General features: G+C 42.4%; 1 protein-coding gene across 1 annotated transcript in view; it reads left to right on the top strand.

Moving 5' to 3' along the window:
* The first annotated feature begins 1153 nt into the window (after nucleotides 1-1153).
* The window catches only part of Clca1 (chloride channel accessory 1), a 30143-nt gene continuing 12486 nt past the window's right edge, over nucleotides 1154-18810 (top strand). The window contains exons 1-6 of the mRNA XM_031376186.1: nucleotides 1154-1333; nucleotides 7047-7187; nucleotides 7582-7729; nucleotides 9999-10104; nucleotides 15754-15934; nucleotides 17587-17805. Of these exons, the coding sequence (XP_031232046.1) occupies nucleotides 1172-1333; nucleotides 7047-7187; nucleotides 7582-7729; nucleotides 9999-10104; nucleotides 15754-15934; nucleotides 17587-17805 (957 nt within the window). The 5' untranslated portion in view covers nucleotides 1154-1171. The remainder of the gene's footprint in view (nucleotides 1334-7046; nucleotides 7188-7581; nucleotides 7730-9998; nucleotides 10105-15753; nucleotides 15935-17586; nucleotides 17806-18810) is intronic.

Genomic DNA, 18810 nt, shown 5'->3' with positions numbered 1-18810 from the left:
GTTGTATCACCATGCATGTTCCAAGGATAAAATGCAGATTGTAGGCTTGACAACAAGTGTTTTTCTTTATATACACAGTCATCTCTCTGACCCAAAATCTCAACTTCGTATTTGTATGTAAGATAAATGTACTCATCTTTTCATGTGAACATGCACTTTGAATCATCTTGACAAGGACTTTAAACCTCTACTCTAATCCTTTTTCTTCAATTATTTCATATGGAAAATACTCAGTATTTGAGCCGAATGTCAAAGAGAATAGACAGACAAGGTAAGATGGGTGGCTTTATCTATCTGAATACCAAATGGACAAAAACTACTTCCAAGTAATTTGAAGTCAACAGCAATGGCAGGCCACTCTGGGCTTTCCTCTGAAGTTTGGTAAGCTTGAAAAAATCTGTGTGGCAGCAGAGCATCCATCACTTGTGTTTCAGAGTGACATAATTTCAGCACAATAACACCATGTCATTGATTTAAACTTTACTGACTGGCAGAAGACGTGAGGTAGAGAAGCAAAGTGGGGCCTGAGAGAACTGGGCGAAGTTTGATTTGCAAAGTAAAATGAAAGTTTACATCTTGTCTCCACTGTGAACTACTTAGTGACATGTGAATTACTCACTGATGCCCTGGGTGTGTAGGCTAGGGATGCTGAGGGATGCTGGGGGATGCTGGGGTTGCTCCAGTGTTGCTAAGGAGTTCACCAAGAGAGAGAATGGCAAGATTCCTTACAGGAAATTAAAACTTACTTAAATATATCAATGTCAAGCTGGAAAGGTGGGGTTCAGGGGTGGAGGTGGATGGGTCAATGTCCCTGACTAGACAAATATTTGTCAGTAAACAGATACTCCAATGGACAACCTGCTTTTCTTGGATGAGTGTTTCAGGGGAACCAGATTAGGATCTCCCACCCTTGCTCAAACACCTGGTACAGCCAGAGGCCAGCCCAACATTCCTTTTAATTAGAAACACTTAAAAGTACACAGTTTGGTTTTTGAACAATACTTCCTCTTATATTGTAGACAAATGTGGTAAAGAACCATTTAGGGTCAAGAGGTTAAAGGCCTATAATAAATCACCTCCAATAAATTGAGAAAACCACGTCTATCTTGTGTGTATATATAGGAGTAAAGACACTTCTACGACTGAGCCTTTCCAGAGGGAAAGCTGCAGGATGGGATCTTTGAAGAGTCCTGTCTTCCTCTTGATCCTCCACCTTCTGGAAGTGGTTCTGAGCAACTCCCTCATCCAGCTGAACAACAATGGCTATGAAGGCATCGTCATTGCCATAGACCACGATGTGCCGGAAGATGAAGCCCTCATTCAGCACATAAAGGTACGTTCCAGTGGCAATTACTTACGCTTTGCAAGTCCTCATTAGCTAATACTAATCCAATCCTCAATAGGCATAATATTGTGATAAAGGGAACCTGATTCGTCTTGCTCTAGTTGCTTGGCTGGCAAGATATTTTTATGTCTGAATCTCAGACTCCTTATCTAGAAAAGGAAAACAATAGCTCTTTACCCACTAGAATTTTTATGAGAAACAAGGTGAATACAAGGTACATAACTCCGAATTAGCTGTGCTGTTAGCACTTTAACAAATGACAGATGTATTTACTGACTGAAGGTTGTCACTGAAATCTACCCTGCTCCATAGAGCTGCAGTCAGCTGTAGTCAGCAGAATTTGGTAACTGCATAGCAGGTAATTTCTTTGCGGGATATTACCACCAGCACACATTAGACCCTGTTTTTATTCTACTAGCGTAATGTTAAATAGGTGGCACACGCCTTTAATCCCAGCACTTGGGAGGCAGAGGCAGGCAGATTTCTGAGTTCGAGGCCAGCCTGGTCTACAGAGTGAGCTCCAGGAGAGCCAGGGCTACACAGAGAAACCCTGTCTCAAAAAAAAAAAAAAAGAAAAGAAAAGAAAAGAAAAAAGAAAAAAGAAACTGGAGGTTCCTAACTTAACGTTTTCTTTAGAAGACCCTTCTAGCGGGCAGAGACTCTCCATCTTTCCAACCAAGAAGCAGAGAGAGTCAGCTCAGGGCTAGTGCTGGTGAGGGTGGGAGGTGGGAGTGGGAAGTGGAGGAGGGGTTCACTTTCTCTCCTCTTCTTGTCTGGGCAGAGCTGGAAGAGTCATTCAAAAAGTCATCAGGTAGAGGGTGAGAGGAGGTCTTCCAGAACATAAAGAGCTAAAAATAAGATGGAAACACTTTCTAACAGACCTCCCAGAGTCCCTATCTGCTCATAGCACATCCAAGGTCAGCACTATAGAATGAGTGAGTGTCCTGCTCTATAAAATGGGTTGATAACAAGTAGCTCTGCTACAGAGTTCTGCAAGGAGCATAGGAAAATTGCACAGCCGCACCTAGGACATCGTCCGAGCTGAATGAACTGTAGCTGCTCTCCCTGAGTCTGTTACCTTCTGTTTGTTTTCCTGGTGCACTTGAGCAGTGGTTTTAACTTATTGTAGTTTCAATTTTTTAGGTTTCTATTTGTTATTCTTTTTTCATGTATTAGTTTAGTTTTGTTTATGCATTTCATTATTAGGCAACACGTTATCATTAGTTTTGTTATCATTTTTAAAGTTGGTTTCCTTCTCTGACAATTTCATAATGAATATAATGCATTTTGATTAGTAGCACACACACCCTGCCTTCTCTCCCATCTCCATCAGCATCCTCTTGCATCTCATAGCCTCTTTCCTGGGTTCATGACTTTTAGTCTTGTTTGGTGGCACGTTTAGTGGCAATCTGTGTGACAGTTGGGTGGGAATTATTCATGGGACCCCGGTGAGGTCACCAGTGGACACACAAATAAAAGCAATGACTGTTCTCTCTGTCTCTCTCTTTCAGAATCTATCTAGCAAACAGTTGAGCAGTGAGGGTTAGGGCCCCCTGAACCCTTCCTCCATTGGTCGCCTTCTTATCCCTTCTGAAAGCAAGTTCCTAGAACAAAAGTCCAGAAGACCCTTTCAACGATGCCTCGTGAGGCAAACTCTGGAAAGTGGAGCTTGGGTAAAGAACAATCTTGTCTGTCAAGGGTTCCTATCTAGATGATTACTCAAGCAGGGTGTGGAGGACGGAAGGATGCTGCTGCCTAGGGGGACTTCAGACCTAGCCAAAGGCCATCAGACCATCTGCAGTACAGGGGAGTTCCTTCATGTCTGAAATCCATCAGTCATCTGAAACCTAGAGTGAGCTTTTGATTGCCACAGCCAAAATGAAATAGATTCTTGGAGAAAGAAATGAGGTGTAAAAAGGAAGAGAAATGTGGCTGGTTTGCTTCTGTCTCTAGCCGATGTGTTTCAGGGATACGCCAGGAGAGCGTGGCACATTACCGCTCATAACAGCAACTTGGAATTTTGTGAAGCTTCAGGGCACTTGCCCTCACTCTCTTTTGTGGGTTTCCTCCTGAAAAAATACATTTTTTTCTCACCACAGTTATTAAATTAGCTTTCTATGCACACCTTTAATCCCAGTACTTGGGAGGCAGAGACAGACGGATTTCTGAGTTCGAGGCCAGCCTGGTCTACAGAGTGAGTTCCAGGACAGCCAGGGCTACACAGAGAAACCCTGTCTCGAAAAACCAAAACAAACAAACAAACAACCACAACAAAACAAAAACAAAAACAAAAAACAAACCCTAGGTTAGCTTTGTAAAATGAGCAATGACTGAATTGTGTTAGCTAAGTTGGATTTCCCTACTTCCTTCTGAGCAACAGGAACACAGTTTAGTATAATGGCATCCTGAGGGCCCCTGCTTAGTAAGAGGCAGCTCTTCCCATTTGATGCCCCAGGTCTGAAGAGTTCAGAGACTTCCACCACAACTGTTACTGTTCTCCTCTTCAGTCTCGGATTCAATAACCTTCCTTTTGAGGGGGGATTCTCTGCCTTGAACCCTTCTTAGGACAGAGTTCCTGAGTCAGCAAGACAGAGTTCTGGGGTCTTCCACCTGCATATGTGGCATGGGGTAGGTACTACAGTGGCTCTGTCTGACACTCCTAGCCCTTGTCAACACTGCTACTGTTCCATGATGAAGCCTTGGGAAGACATCCCACAGATGAAATTTTCTCTCTCTTTATTTCTCTCTCTGTCTCTCTCACTGACTCTCTTTTTCTCTCTGTCTCTCTCTATATATATTTCTGTCTCTGTTTCTCTGTGTCTCTGTTTCTCTCCGTGTCTCTTTCAGTGTCTATGTCTCTATTTCTCTATCTCTGTCTCTGTATGTCTCTCTTTCTGACTATCTGTCTGTCTCTGTATATATATTTCTCTGTTTCTGTGTCTCTCTGTCTCTGTCTCTGTCTCTCTCTCCCTCCTCCCTCTGTATGTGTGTGTTGTCTCTCTCTATTTCTCTCTGTCTCTCTGTTTCTGTCTCTCTCTGTCTTTATACATATTTCTCTGTCTCTGTTTCTTTCTATGTGTCTCTGTTTCTGTCTGTGTGTCTCTGTCCCTCTCTCTCGGTGCCCCTCTATCTGTCTGTCTCTGTCTCTATCTCTGTCCCTTTCACTGTCTGTTCTCTCTCTGTATCTCTCTGCCTCCCTCCTCCTCCCCTCCCTGCTCTACACCCTCCTGTATGTCCAGAACACAAATAACAACGGGAGGTGTCTCTTCAATGGTGTCTCTTCAATGGTGTCTCTTCAATGCACAGAGCAGGTCCCAGCTGTCTTGGTGCTAGTGTCTCGCTTTCACTCATCAATAATTTGCTCAGTCAGTCAATGAGCTTTTCATTGATTTACATAACAAATATTTGCAAAGCAACTACATTATGTCAGGTGCAGGGATCCAGGAGCCTGCAATGTTTTATGCTTGTCCTGAGGAAACACTGGGTCCATCCAGTAATCAACAGTGCCACCACACGCCCTTCTCTCAGCCAGAGTTTAAATGTCTGTGGATATGATGTCACACTCAGAATGCAGAACAGATGGCACATGCCTCTATTAAAACATGTAGACAAGAGCATTTAATTCATGCAGCTTGCACTTCCCCTCAGTGAGCGTCAAACAGTCACACTTCATGGGTGGAATTATAGTCAGCTATTCAAACACAGTCAGGCTTATACCCAACCATCAAGCATTTGCTGATTTTAATTAAAATATAATTTTTGGAATAGAGATACCATGTTAAATTCTCCCAGTGAATGTTAAAATCTGGGCTTTGGAGGATAGACATGCAAAGCGCTAAGCATGCTTTCTAAGTTAGAAAGAGAATCAGAGAATCATTATTGCCACTATTTGAAACGGGGAGGGGAGTCATGGAGAACATGAATAAATTTCTTGAATTTAGCCAACGAGAAGGGCAGGAGCAAGACTCAGTTTTGCATTGGTAGCTGAATATGACCTATCCACACCAAGATGGGCAGTCCTCCTCCATGCCCACTCCCACTGGACACTGCAAGGCCTGCGGCAGCCAGGACTCTGCCCCTGCAGGAACCCCTTTTCTGTTATTGTTTCCCCAATAGCAACTACACAATGGAATAGTTCCTGTTTGAACAAACAGACATCATGCCTATGTTCCCATTCCAATTTAACTTAAATAAGCATTTCTTAACCTGCCGTCTGTGGTTGCTGACTCTGGTTTCTCTACTCTCACTGTCCTGACTCCATTCTCCACAGCACTGCGGTCTCCATTCTGCAGATATGGTTCACCTGGTCTTGCACATGGCAAGCGACACTTCCTGGTCTTAATCCTGTCACTTCTGTTGTCCTCTCTTTGCACTGAGGCTCATGCCCTGGCCATCTCAGCACCAGGGTTCTCTTCTTGTTGATGCTTAGTCTCAATCCTAGCTGGCACAATGCCTTCTTTCTACAATGTCATCCGTACACTGGTCACAGTGCACTCCAGGGAGCCTGCAGGAAGTCACAGTGCATCCTAGGGAGCCTGCAGGGGGTCACAGTGCACCTCAGGGAACCTGCAATGGGGTCACAGTGCACCCTAGGGAGCCTGCAGGAGGCCACAGTACACCCCAGGGAGCCTGCAGGGGGTCACAGTGCACCCCAGGGAGCCTGCAGGAGGCCACAGTACACCCCAGGGAGCCTGCAGGAGGTCACAGTGCACCCTAGGGAGCCTGAAGGGGGGTCACAGTGCACCCTAGGGAGCCTGTGGGGGGGTCACAGTGTACCTCAGGGAGCCTGCAGAGGGTCACAGTGCACCCCAGGGAGCCCACAGGGAGGGTGGCCACAGTACACCCCAGGGAGCCTGCACCTCAGGGAGCCTGCAATGGGGTCACGGTGCACACCAGGGAGCCTGCAGGGGTACTTGCTACTCACTGTGAGAAATGAAGCTATGCACAATTTGCAAATACCAAGTGATGCTGTTTCCTTAAATCTAACTCTTAATACGATAGTTACTTTAACATGTAACATTCAATTTACCTTAACTGCTATAAGATTCAGCAAGTATAATGTCTCATATTCTCTCCACCATTGTGTGCTGAGACTTGGAGAATTATACCCCCAGTTCTCAGTTTCTCTAAGTTCTATTTATGGTCATGGGAACAAATGCAACAAAGGCAGCAGATTACTGGTGAGATGGCTCAATGGTTAAGAGCACTGACTGCTCTTCTGAAGGTCCTGAGTTCAAATCCCAGCAACCACATGGTAGCTCACAACCACCCGTAATGAGATCTGATGCCCTCTCCTGGTGTGTCTAAAGGCAGACATATAATAAAAAATAAACCTTAAAAAGAAAAAAAAAAAGAATTAATGCTAAGAAACCATTCTTCTTCTTAGTGTCACATGTGTGATGTCATTTGGGAGGTAGTCATGACAACATTTCCCAGGCTATAGTTGGTGAAACCTGAGCTTATAATTGGAAAGTGCCTAATGCTCTCAAGAAGTACTTAAGCCAGGATTAGCATCTGCCGCCAGAGTCTGTGTTGCACATCATTGCTCTGTGGTGTGATCAACACTCAGAAAGATTGCTTGCTCTTATCGAGGAAGCCATGTGCTCTGCCTAGCGAGGCTTCTGAAAGGAAAATACAGACGCATCTTGAAGTGACTTAATCTGTTCTCAGTGATGTTGTTACGCGTGATCTCTCCTCCCAGGACATGGTGACTCAGGCCTCTCCATACCTGTTTGAAGCGACAGGGAAACGATTTTACTTCAAAAATGTGGCCATTTTGATTCCTGAGAGTTGGAAGGCAAAACCTGAATATACGAGGCCGAAACTTGAAACCTTCAAAAATGTGAGGACAAGTTCTTTATGATATCTATTTTCTTCTGTGATCTACTGGTTGTTTGGTTTGTTTGTTTGTTTGTTGGTTGGTTGGTTGGTTGGTTGGTCGGTCATTTCATTGTTCAGTTGGTTGTTCTATTGTTTGTTTGGTGGTTGGATTGGTTGGTTGTTTGGTTGTTTGGTGTTCAGTTGGTTAGTCCATTGGTTGGTTGGTCAGTTGGTCAGTTAGTCAGTTGCTTGGTTGTTCAGTTGGTTGTATTTGTTTGGTTGTCTGGTTATTGGTTTGGTTGGTTGTTTCAGGTGAAATAGTGAAGAATGAAATGAAATTGTGGCAAAATCTGCCAACTGTGATTAAGGCCAATTTGTTTGCTGAGATAGTATGATCATCTTTTATTGTATTTCAGGCAGATGTCCTTGTGTCAACAACCAGCCCTCTAGGTAATGATGAGCCCTACACTGAGCATGTAGGAGCATGTGGAGCAAAGGGAATCAGGATTCACTTGACTCCTGACTTCTTAGCAGGAAAGAAGCTGGATGTGCATGGACCACAAGGTATGGACTCAGCTAGATCATTCCAGCAAATGACACATAACACACCAATTGTATGTTAAATACTGTATTCTCTAAGTAAGCCTGCAGATAACAAACTAGAAATGAAGCTAATGAAACATGGCTTTTCATTTAAAGCAAGGAGTCAGAGACATGTATTTCTGAACTATAATTTAACATTGGTTTGCGTGCCTGCATAGGTGTGGCATTTAAGCTTCATGAACTACTATAGTGTCAGGCAATTGCAGTAAAACTGGTTTGGCCTGAAGCATTAGACTTCTATTGATCTATGGGTTTCACCTGACTGAATTAAATCGCCTTCCTGCAGTTCATATGATAGCCACCAGATGGTGACAATATCTTTGGGCTCACTTTGAGTTCCTGATTCAGCAGGATTTTGATTCCTACTTTCATAGAATTCAGGAGAGGCTCAGGTTCTTTATTTTAAAACAAATTTCCAGGTAGTCTCAGAGTCATCTTATGGTCATCTCCCAAAGCCCCCCCCTCTCTCTGTGTGTGTGTGTGTGTGTGTGTGTGTGTGTGTGTGTGCATGCGTGCGCAATGGTAGTACACCAGTAATCCCAATACAGCTGAGGCAGAAGGATCCTGAGAATGAGATCAGCCTGGACTGCACAGACAGACCCTTATGAAGTTCAATTCTTACAAAAATAAACTATCATGTCAATATAAGCTATGTAGAGCAATCTTTGAAGGAAATACTCAAAGTCCATGTATATGCTTCACACACACACACACACACACACACACACAAATGTGGTTAGTTATTGAATAACTAGTGTTCTTGAATTACTAGTGTTGAAAGAATAATGTCTAAAAAAATTAGAATGCTCCAGAATTAGTTTGGTTTTCTTAGGCAGGAGAAAAAGGCAAGCCCTGGTTCTGTGTGATTAGAATGGCCTGAACCTTGTCTCTTTGTTCTACAATATGCACTTCATTTTCACCACTAGAACAGAAGATTCCTGACCTATGACTCAATAAGTATGTGTTGGATTAATTGATCTAACTGTGCTATTCCAGTCCTGAGCTCACTCTAGCCACCACAGTTGGGTATCATACCGTTCCCTTAAATGATTCCTTTATATACTGTAACCCCAGTCCTTTGCCCTCAAAGACTTCCATTACCTTTGACAGACAGCCATTGCCTTTTCAGAACTTGAAGGAAAATTCAGAACAAACCCTAGGAAAATAACGGGAGATTGGAGTTGATCCTCAGAGTGGCCTTTTCACCTAGCTATCTAAACTCAGCCCACCTTGAGTTATAATTCAGAAACACTAAGATACACATCAGTCACTAAGAGTCATCCAAATATAACATACTTATTGGGTGCCTAATAATCTCTAGATGTGATGTGCCCAGATACGACAGGAGATAAATCATATTGCTTGTCTTCACATAGATAAGCTTCAATGACAGCATAAGATGCAAAGCGTCATATAATGAGATACAATGGAACTGCAAAGAAGGAGTGCCTAGTCTGGTCTGAGCATGTTAGGATGTCAGTTGGGTGGATCAAGGCTGGATGTTTTTTTCTTCCCCTAATTCTTTGGAGACAGAATCTTACAAACAGTTGCTAAGTCTAGCCTTAAACTAATAATGATCCTTCTACCTTAGCCTCTTGAAAAGCTGGAATTACAGGTCCTGGCCACCAGTTCTAGAGAGAAGCTTGGTTTTGAGAGAACAGTAATTACCACTGTAGAGACAGTGAGAGACGCCAGCAAGAGAAAACCTGTGAAAAAAGAGCCAGAGTTGAAGAGTCTTACTAGCCTACAGCAAAATCCTGAGAAACTTGCTGTGGTGATAGAGCCCAAGGTGAAGAGCAGGGAACAGGCTGGCATGCCCAGGCACCACCCCAACATACACACACACACACACACACACACACACACACACACACACATGCTGTCCTAAGGAGTTGGACTTAACCCTTGAGCTACAAGGCAATTCTCTGATCCTGCATGACTTCCATAAGACTAAGCAGTATGTGGTGGGGCCGCTGCCTGACCAGGGTATGAATAACTCCCTGGCTCTCATGGATCATGCCAGGGACACATGATAGGTCAAAACAGATATGTGTATTGTACAGAACAGCGTACTTGTCATGTTAGGCCACACTCAGGAAATCAAGCTTCCAATTTTATTATTTAGAAATCTATAATGAGGCAAAGCAAAATAAGCATTAGAGGAATGTTCTTTCTTGTGTAGAGCTATTTCCCATTTATTATCTTCAACTCTTTGACTTTTTTCTCCCAGACAGGACATTTGTCCATGAGTGGGCTCACTTCCGATGGGGAGTGTTTAATGAATACAACAATGAGGAGAAGTTCTACTTATCCAAAGGAAAACCCCAAGCAGTGAGGTATGTATCTTCTGACTTTGAGTCACCAAAACAATTTTAAAATGCAACCAAACTTTCCTTGAATTATTTTTAAAAGACCAGTTTTCTGTCTCAATTTCAATCTCTAAGACACTCTTTATGTTCCTACAAAATGACCAATTTTTCTTACAAGTGATTCCATTAACTGAGTTTCCTACTTTGTAAATCTCTGCCAGGCACAGTCTGCCAGGTACCCCTGCTTGTGGACTCTGGGTCATACAGACCACATCCCACAGTGACTTTGCTGACATGACCACATGTTGCTTTCATTTTTCAAATCTCGGCCAGTGGCATCATTGCAAACCACAGTTGTCTGTATTTCCCACTTGTCTTTTCTGAGCCTCCCCAACATTAGACACCAGATACTTGCTTAAGAGCAAGGCTGTTTTGTACTCTGTGTCTTCAAGACCTAGAAATATCGATCAGCTTGTTCTCCCTTCCACAGCTGGGGAGCATGTCAGACAACATGACTGCCATACCCCCTTAAAGGGAAAATTCATCAAAACATATTAACAATATCCCTAGTCCCTTGTCTCCCAAACAAACTTTTTAAGTATTTGTAAGCCCCAGAAATTACTGTTGTCATATGTTACGTAAGATATATGCAATCCAACAGTCCATGCCATATAAAAAATATGAAATGCTAATAAAGAAATAGATAAAGAATTTATAATGCTTAATAAAGAAATGCTAGGGACAGTCTAATAGGAACAGTGGCAGCAAGAAGATGAGAGCGTGGTCATAGCTATCTCTGTTTATTTGGGAAGTCATATCCATTCAGTCACAAACAAAACTGAGGCAGGGTAAAACACAACACAGGAGAGGAAGAAAGGAAGTGACACTTACACAGATGAGAGCTCTGCCCAGAAAACCCAAGAGCATAAAGGGAAGACGAGACTGTCAAGGAAAAGGGATAAAGGGACATGAAGCAAGGGGACATGACAGGAGCTTTCCACATATTAGCAATAACTCATCCAAACATATAGTGGAAAACTCAAGGCAACAATTCAATGGAAAACACAGTAAGAAATGTAGAAGATAAATTTAAAGAAAATTACAAAATAATTCAAGAAGGCTTAAAAGAAAACCATGGCAGGGAGGATTTCAATACATGGAATGTATAAAATCAAGTAAAGTTCATTTACAAATTTTATGAAATTCTAGTAAAAATATACATTTGGATCTCATTCAAAGATCTTTACATTAATTGAGTGAGATTATTTTTGAGAAAGGAGCATAATAAAATGGACTTTACTTCATTTTTAAATATATTTCAAGACTGAATTAAATAATGGATATTAGCAGTAATTTATATACACAATAATTTAACAGAATTTGAATAATAAATCTATGTGGAAAGATAAGGTTTCCTAAAATATAAAGATAATTTTAACTATGGAAAAAATAATAGAATAGCTCACAATTGGATAAACTTGTTAAATGAAAAAAAAAACCCACTATATTACTCAGGGTTCTCTACAGTCACAGAACTTATGGAATGTCTTTCTATATTGAGGGAATTTATTGTGATGACCTACACTCTGTAGTCCAACTAACCCAGCAATGGGCAACTGTGAATGAGAAGTCCAAGAATCTAGTAGTTGCTCACTCCCATGAGGCTACTAGTTGTTTCAGTTGGTCTTCAGTAGAAGTAGGTTCCAACCGATTTAAACTTAAAGACGCTAATGCCTTTGATTATCTTGATCCATCCACTGTAACTGGCAATGAATTAGGTGTACAAAATGGTGTACAAAATTAGTGTACAAATTTTTCTACAATTTTGGGGTATAAATGGAAAATGATTTTGCTGGCTTGTTACTCTTAGTATCTCTGGACAAATTGATAAGGAAAAAGAATGAGTTGTATGATAAAATTGAACCACTCCAGATGCAAATAAACATTGGAAAGGTTTCTAAGTGCGCCCTGGAAGAGAGTCTTCTCTCCAGCAGCCATAGAGCTCGGAGTTGCAGAAAGTCAAATTGAAGCCCTCATTCTAAGGTTGGCTGGATTACAGTGAAAACTCAAGTCTCAGCCTCAGAGGGTGTCAGCAGTTAAAGTAAGGGCATTAGTTGGCAAAGAATGGGATCCTATAACTTGGGATGGGGATGTGTGGGAAGACCCTGTTGAAGCTGAGAACTTGGAATCTTCAGATTCTCAAGGTTTACCTCAGCTGAGGAAGTAACACCCTCAGCCCCACCCCTTGAAATAACGCCTCTTTCACATGAGGAAATTAACCCCTCAGAGTCTGATAAACTAACAGTGACTTTCTCTGAAGAAAATGCCTTACAGCTGGATCTCATGGAGGCATTTCCTCAAGGGAGGCCCCTTTCTCTGTGATAACTTCAGCTTGTGTCAAGTTGACACACAAAATCAGCCAGTACAATTGACCCCTTGTCAACTTGACACACAAGCACATCACTATTAACCCTCTCATCCACAAGATCTAAATAACTTAAAAATCCCACAGTCTTTACCAATTCTTACATACTAAAATTCCAATCCCTTTAAAATACTGAATCTCTTGAAACTCAGTCTTTTTATAATTCAAAGTCTCTGAACCATTGGGCTCTACTAAAATGCTTTCTTGCTTCAAGAGGGGAAAAAATCAGGGCACAGTAACAGTCAAAAGCAAAAAGCAAACTCTAATCATCCAATGTCTGAGATCCACTCATGATCCTTTGGGCTCCCCCAAGGGCTTGGGTCACTTTTCCAGCTCTGCCCTTTGTACCACACACCTAGGCTCCAGCTGCCTGTACTCCACTGCAAGTGGACTTCACTTTCACAAATAGCCTCTTATAGGCTCTTTTCATGATGCTAAGCCTCAACTTCTCCGAATGACCCTTTCAGTCCTGGGCCTTCAGCTGCCACTTAGGCTGCACTTTCACCAACGGTCAATCCTGACCTCTCACAGAGCCGAGCATCAGCTGCTACCCCTTCATGTTTCAAAACCAGTACCACCTGGGTGACTGATACATAACCAAATCTGGCTGCCAACACAAGGTACAACCATGGCCACATCTGGAACACAGCCTCTGTGCTCTCAGGAAACACCTTCCAGAAGATGTCACCTTAGTGATGCTGGTCTCTTCTTAATCACCGCTAATCTCTTAGCTCCACCTAACCAGCATCTGTCGTTTTCACTTTAGTAGATCTGGTATCTTGTTAATCACAGCTGATTCTTCAGTCCCAGCTAACCAAAACCACAATCAATCTTCACAATCAAAATAGCAATGGACCCAATAAGAGTCTTTAATCTTCCCTCTGAAGTTTCACAAGCCAGGTCTCCATCATTTGCACTGTTCTCAACATTATCTTCTGAGCTCCTATACAACATCCCACAGAGCTCTTAACATCCCAATGGCTCTTCTAGCTCAAAGTTCCAAAGTCCTTCCACAGTCCTCCCAAAAACATGGCCAGGCTGTCATAGGAATACCCTACTCCCAGGACCAATTTGTCTTAGTCAAGGTTTCTATTCCTGCACAAACATCATGACCAAGAAGCAAGTTGAGGAGGAAAGGGTTTATTCAGCTTACTTCCACATTGCTGTTCATCACCAGAAAAAGTCAGGACAGGAACTTGGAGGTAGGAGCTGATGCAGAGGCTATGGAGGGGTGCTGCTTACTGGATTGATTCCCCGGCCTTGCTCAGCTTTCTTTCTTATAGAACCCAGGGCCACCAGTCCAGGGACAGCACCACCCACCATGGTCCCTCCCACCCTTGATCACTAATTGAGAAAATGCCTTACAGCTGGATCTCATGGTGGTATTTCCTCAAGGGAGGCTCCTTTCTTTGTGATAATTCCAGCTTGTGTCAAATTAACACACAAAACCAGCCAGTATACACACACACACACACACACACACACACACACACAAAATGCAAATTATACATATCTGTGTAGTAAAGTCTATACACTGGGATTAACATTAATACAGCTCAACTCTACATGTAGTGAAAAATCTTTCTGTGTGTTCAGATCTCTGTGTATTTAATAACTAGATTGCAGTGACACATGACTCTAATTTCAACACTCAGGAGGCTGAGGCAAGGGCATTTGAATTCAAGGCTAGCCAGAGCAAGGCCATGTCTCAAAAAACAAAACAAAACAAAACAAAAAAACCTAGAGGAAAAGCATACCGGAAAGAAAAAGGAAAAAAATGTGAGTGTCCATAAATTAAGGAGTTCTGTTTCGTTTTACATGAATAGGGTGAAAAAGAGTCAGAAAAGAAAATGTGCTCACAAAAACAAAGCAATTCTTGCTTTTAGAGTGGTAGTACTCACTGGGGCACCCTAAGAACATTTGAAGCCAGTTGTGATGGCTGATACCTGTAATCACAGCCTGCTGGAGGTGGAAGCCAGGGGCTAAGGGTTCAAAACCATTGTCAGCTACAGAGCAAGCAAGAGGCAAGCGTAGGATACAAGAAAAAGGGAAAGAAACAAAGAAACAAAGAGAAAAAAATTGAAAGTAGGTGAAATCCTAACAGAAAAGTGTGGAAAGAGAAGACTATGTAATTCACAAAGGAAAAAATAAAAAATAACTAGTAAACACAGGAAATGGTCGTATTTACTAGAAATTCAAAAGTTCACATGAGACAAGGATGAGGTCATCTCCCCTTTGAAGGTTATTTCAAGCAGCTGATGGGGCCAGAGATGGAGTTTAGAGTCATCCATCAAAACAGACTCTGAAGACAGACAACGACGTGTGTCCGCTCTCCCATTTTCTCCTGTTTCTCAAGCAACCGATTTCATGTGTAAAGCTCCATTTTAAGCAAATGATAGGCAAGTCCTTTCAACAGATTTTTAAAATATGTGCAAATTTCCATGTGGAATTTGATGTGCTTGACACGTGTTTCTGTTAGGTATCAAAAAAAAATTAAAAGAAAAAGAAAATTTAGTAAGTTAGGATGGATTTATATAACATCAAAAAGTAAAAATCATAAAGCTACATTGTGCAAGAGTGTGCTCTATGTCTATATGTTCAGATTTTAAATATGCTACCTCCATATGTTTTTTTTAATCAGAGACAAAGTACTCTTATGTTGACAGAGAAAATCTCTCAACAAGCCAGACGTTGTTTCTGATGGTGAAACATGTATTTTTCTTCTCTTCATTGTTTTTATGAATTTTTGTGTATTCTTTTATTTTTTTTATTTATAGACTCAATTCTGTGGATTAAAAGGGAAACATGGGTAAGAGAATTCCACTCATAATAAAACCCATAAGCATCTAATATAAAAACTTAAATGTCAATGAACATACAATTACTGTTCAAAAACTTTTTGGAATAAACCAAGTAAGACAAACACAGATGATGTCTTCAAGTCCTGTAGGGAAACTAAGAGACTCCTGATTTTCTAGAATGAGGGAGGATTTGGTTTGAGCAGCTTATGGACTTCCATACTAAGTCACTCTCTTCTAGCACTCTGGCTGGATCCCCTCAGGTATTTTCTGGCAACAGAAATTACTTTGATGTAAACATAGTGCTTTTGGTATATGAGGATATGTATATTCTTCTCGGTTTAATGAAAAAGAATCATAGAGAAGGCCAACAGAAGTCAGAAATTTCCAGCGAGTGGCAGACCCTTTAAGATGGCCACATTGCCTATGCATTTAACCTTCGCGTATTTTCAGATGTTCGGCAGCCATTACTGGTAAAAATGAAGTTCGTCGGTGCCAGGGAGGCAGTTGTGTCTCTGGCGGAAAGTGTGTAATTGACAGAGTAACAGGACTGTATAAAGAAAATTGTGTATTTGTCCCACATGCACACCAGACCGAGAAGGCATCCATCATGTTTAATCAAAATATCAATTCTGTAAGTGCATTCTTCTTTCTTTCACACTTGCATAAATTCAGTGAGGTCAGTTTGGTTTTGGTTTTGCCCAGGTGTTCCAAGGGAAGAATGAGTTTTAGACATGCTCCCAGCTTTAGGGGGAAATCGGCAGCTGATTCTCGTTGGGATAAGCTAGGTTGCAGAAAGGAACCTTGCTGTGTGTCACACTGGGCCAAATCTTGAGGAAGCAAAATTTTATGTGTCTATCTGGTTTATAGCCCAAATGTACAGTTGGATGGCAGAGGAGTCTGCTGACAGTGTAGCTGGAACTCTAAGACCATGGAGAACTAAAGGGACATTCTCTCAGAGAGGGCTAGACAATGAGGAAAACATTTGGGAAGTGAATGAAGGCAGGTTTATAAAGTAGGTGAGGGGGAAGGAACTCAACGGAGAAGAAAGCAGGCACGTCTAAGAGCCAATAAGATAAAGAGAAATTAATGACTTAGACTACGCAGCCAGAGTAAGGTGGGGGAGCGAAGGAAAAGCTGCAGTCTGTCACAGCCTTCTGCTATGTGAAGCTGCAAGGCTTACAGGGTGTGAGCAATCACAGCCCACACAAAGGGTCTTGGAGGGCTAAGGGGATATGGCTCACATGGTAAAATGCCTGCTGACTGACCTCTGAGGACCTGTGTAACAAGCCAAGGGTGCCAGTACTGAGAGACAGAGATAAGTGGATCACTGAAGGTCAAGATTAGCCAGTTTCATCAAAGTGGGGCGTGACTGGGAAAGACACCTACCATTCACCTCAGACTCCACACAAGCACACTTGCATGAGCATCCACACACATGTCAGCATACAAAACACACACAGAACACACCACATACAGTGTAAATATAAAAAGTCTTATATGTAAAGTAAAAGGGAAGGATTCTCAAACAGCTGCAGGGTGAACAAGTTGGAGAAATAACAAGGTCAGATAAGTCACGACTGCATCGTGAAGGAAAGATCATGAGGACTCGGATGACGGAGACGTCATTGAAATTGGGCCATGGAGGGGATTGCGAACTGTAAGCAGGAAGAAAGGTCTAGACGGCGGTTGTTTTAAAAAGGGAGTAGGACAGAAAGGTCCTGGTTTCTTGACCTGGATGACCAAGGGCATAGTGCTGATATCAAATAGGAAATGTGCAAAGATGTGAGGAAGCATCCGGGGAAAATGATGGCATCGCTATGGAGACATGAGGTCTGAGAAAACAGATCCGCCGATGAGTTCTAGGGAGACCTGGAATGATGTGTGTTTAAGGTTGAACGCAACATGTTGGTTAATGGGGTTAGGAAGTAAAGGAGCAGAGCTTGTCGGTGTGAGGGTGCAGAGACAAGAATGTACTGAAGAGTGTGGGGTGAAGAAAGGTGACATCTCGGGTAGAGAACTTGAGGAGTGAAGGAAGTCACCTTAAGGCAGGCAGGCCTTCACTGCGGAACAGCTCAAAAGGTCCAACACCGCTGAAGGCAAGGCTAGCGACAGGCTACAGAGCTGGATTGTCCCAGGCACGCTAGCTAGGCACGCTTGAGACTGAGCCATGGTTATAAGCCAGCACACAAGCCTGGGAGAGGAGAGCATGGGGGATAGCTTTGCCAGATATGTTAACGAGTATATTGAGTGCTGTTATATGTATGATTATATTGGCAATTTCAGGTGGTTGAATTCTGTACAGAGAAAAATCACAATCAAGAAGCCCCAAATGCCCAAAACCAACGGTGCAACCTCCGAAGCACATGGGAAGTCATCCAGGAATCTGAGGACTTCAAGCAAACCACTCCCATGACAGCCCAGCCACCCGCACCCACCTTCTCATTGCTGCAAATTGGACAAAGAATTGTGTGCTTAGTTCTCGATAAGTCCGGGAGCATGCAGGTAGGTACACAGAGCCTTTGACTTTGAGACGTGGATCATAGGTTTATACATGACACAATCTGGACCAGGACCACGATTTGGACTTGGTAGAGAACAAACACAACAGGAACATCAAAACCCAGCAATAGCTTTGTCATTGGAAATGTCCATCTTGGGCTGAGATGGCTTAGCTGGTAAGGTGCTTGCCTTGTAAGCATAAGGACATGAGTTCAAGGCCCCAAACTCACCTGTGATTTCAGTGCTGGGCATGTAAAGACAGGCAAATCCCTATGGATTTTTGACCAGCAAGCTCCTGATGATGAGAAATACACATGCACACGCACACACACATATAAACGATGCTCATATTACCTCACTCCACAGACTCAGTATCAGCTGTCCCCTTTGTCAAATTAAAATAACATCAACTTATGAGCAAAGTTCTGATTAATTATATAAGCTTAATGTTCACATTTTCTACCATAACTAGGTCTTGATTTCCATATAAGCCTTATTTAGACCTCTTACTAATGCACTGTATTGCAGGGATTATGTAAGATAGCTTTTGGCCTTTTGCTATTTAGGCAAAAACTCTAAAATTTTACCCATGTAGATGCCAGTCACAAATGGAAAATATCTACCATAAATGGATACAGCTTAAGTGCACACTTACCATAAGGCAGCCACTTCTTTTTTTACTAGATATTTTCTTTATTTACATGTCATATGATATCTCCTTTCCCAGTTTCCCCTCTGAAAAAAAATTAAAAAAAAACAAACCGATCCCTTTACACCCCCCCCCCCGCTTACCACCCCACCCTCTCCCGCTTCTTGGCCCTAGCATTCCCCTACACTGGGGCACAGAACCTTCATAGGGCCAAGGGCCTCTCCTCCCATTGATGACTGATTTGACCACCCTTTGCTACATATGCTGCTGGAGCCACTAGTCCCACCATGAGTACTCTTTGGTTAGTGGTTTAGTCCCTGGGAGCTCTGAGGGTACTAGTTAGTTCATATTGTTGTTCA

Source organism: Mastomys coucha, unplaced genomic scaffold, assembly GCF_008632895.1.
Source record: "Mastomys coucha isolate ucsf_1 unplaced genomic scaffold, UCSF_Mcou_1 pScaffold16, whole genome shotgun sequence".
Classification (NCBI taxonomy): domain Eukaryota; kingdom Metazoa; phylum Chordata; class Mammalia; order Rodentia; family Muridae; genus Mastomys; species Mastomys coucha.
The sequence above is the reverse complement of the archived record's forward strand: the minus strand, read 5'-3'. Positions and strand labels throughout refer to the sequence as shown.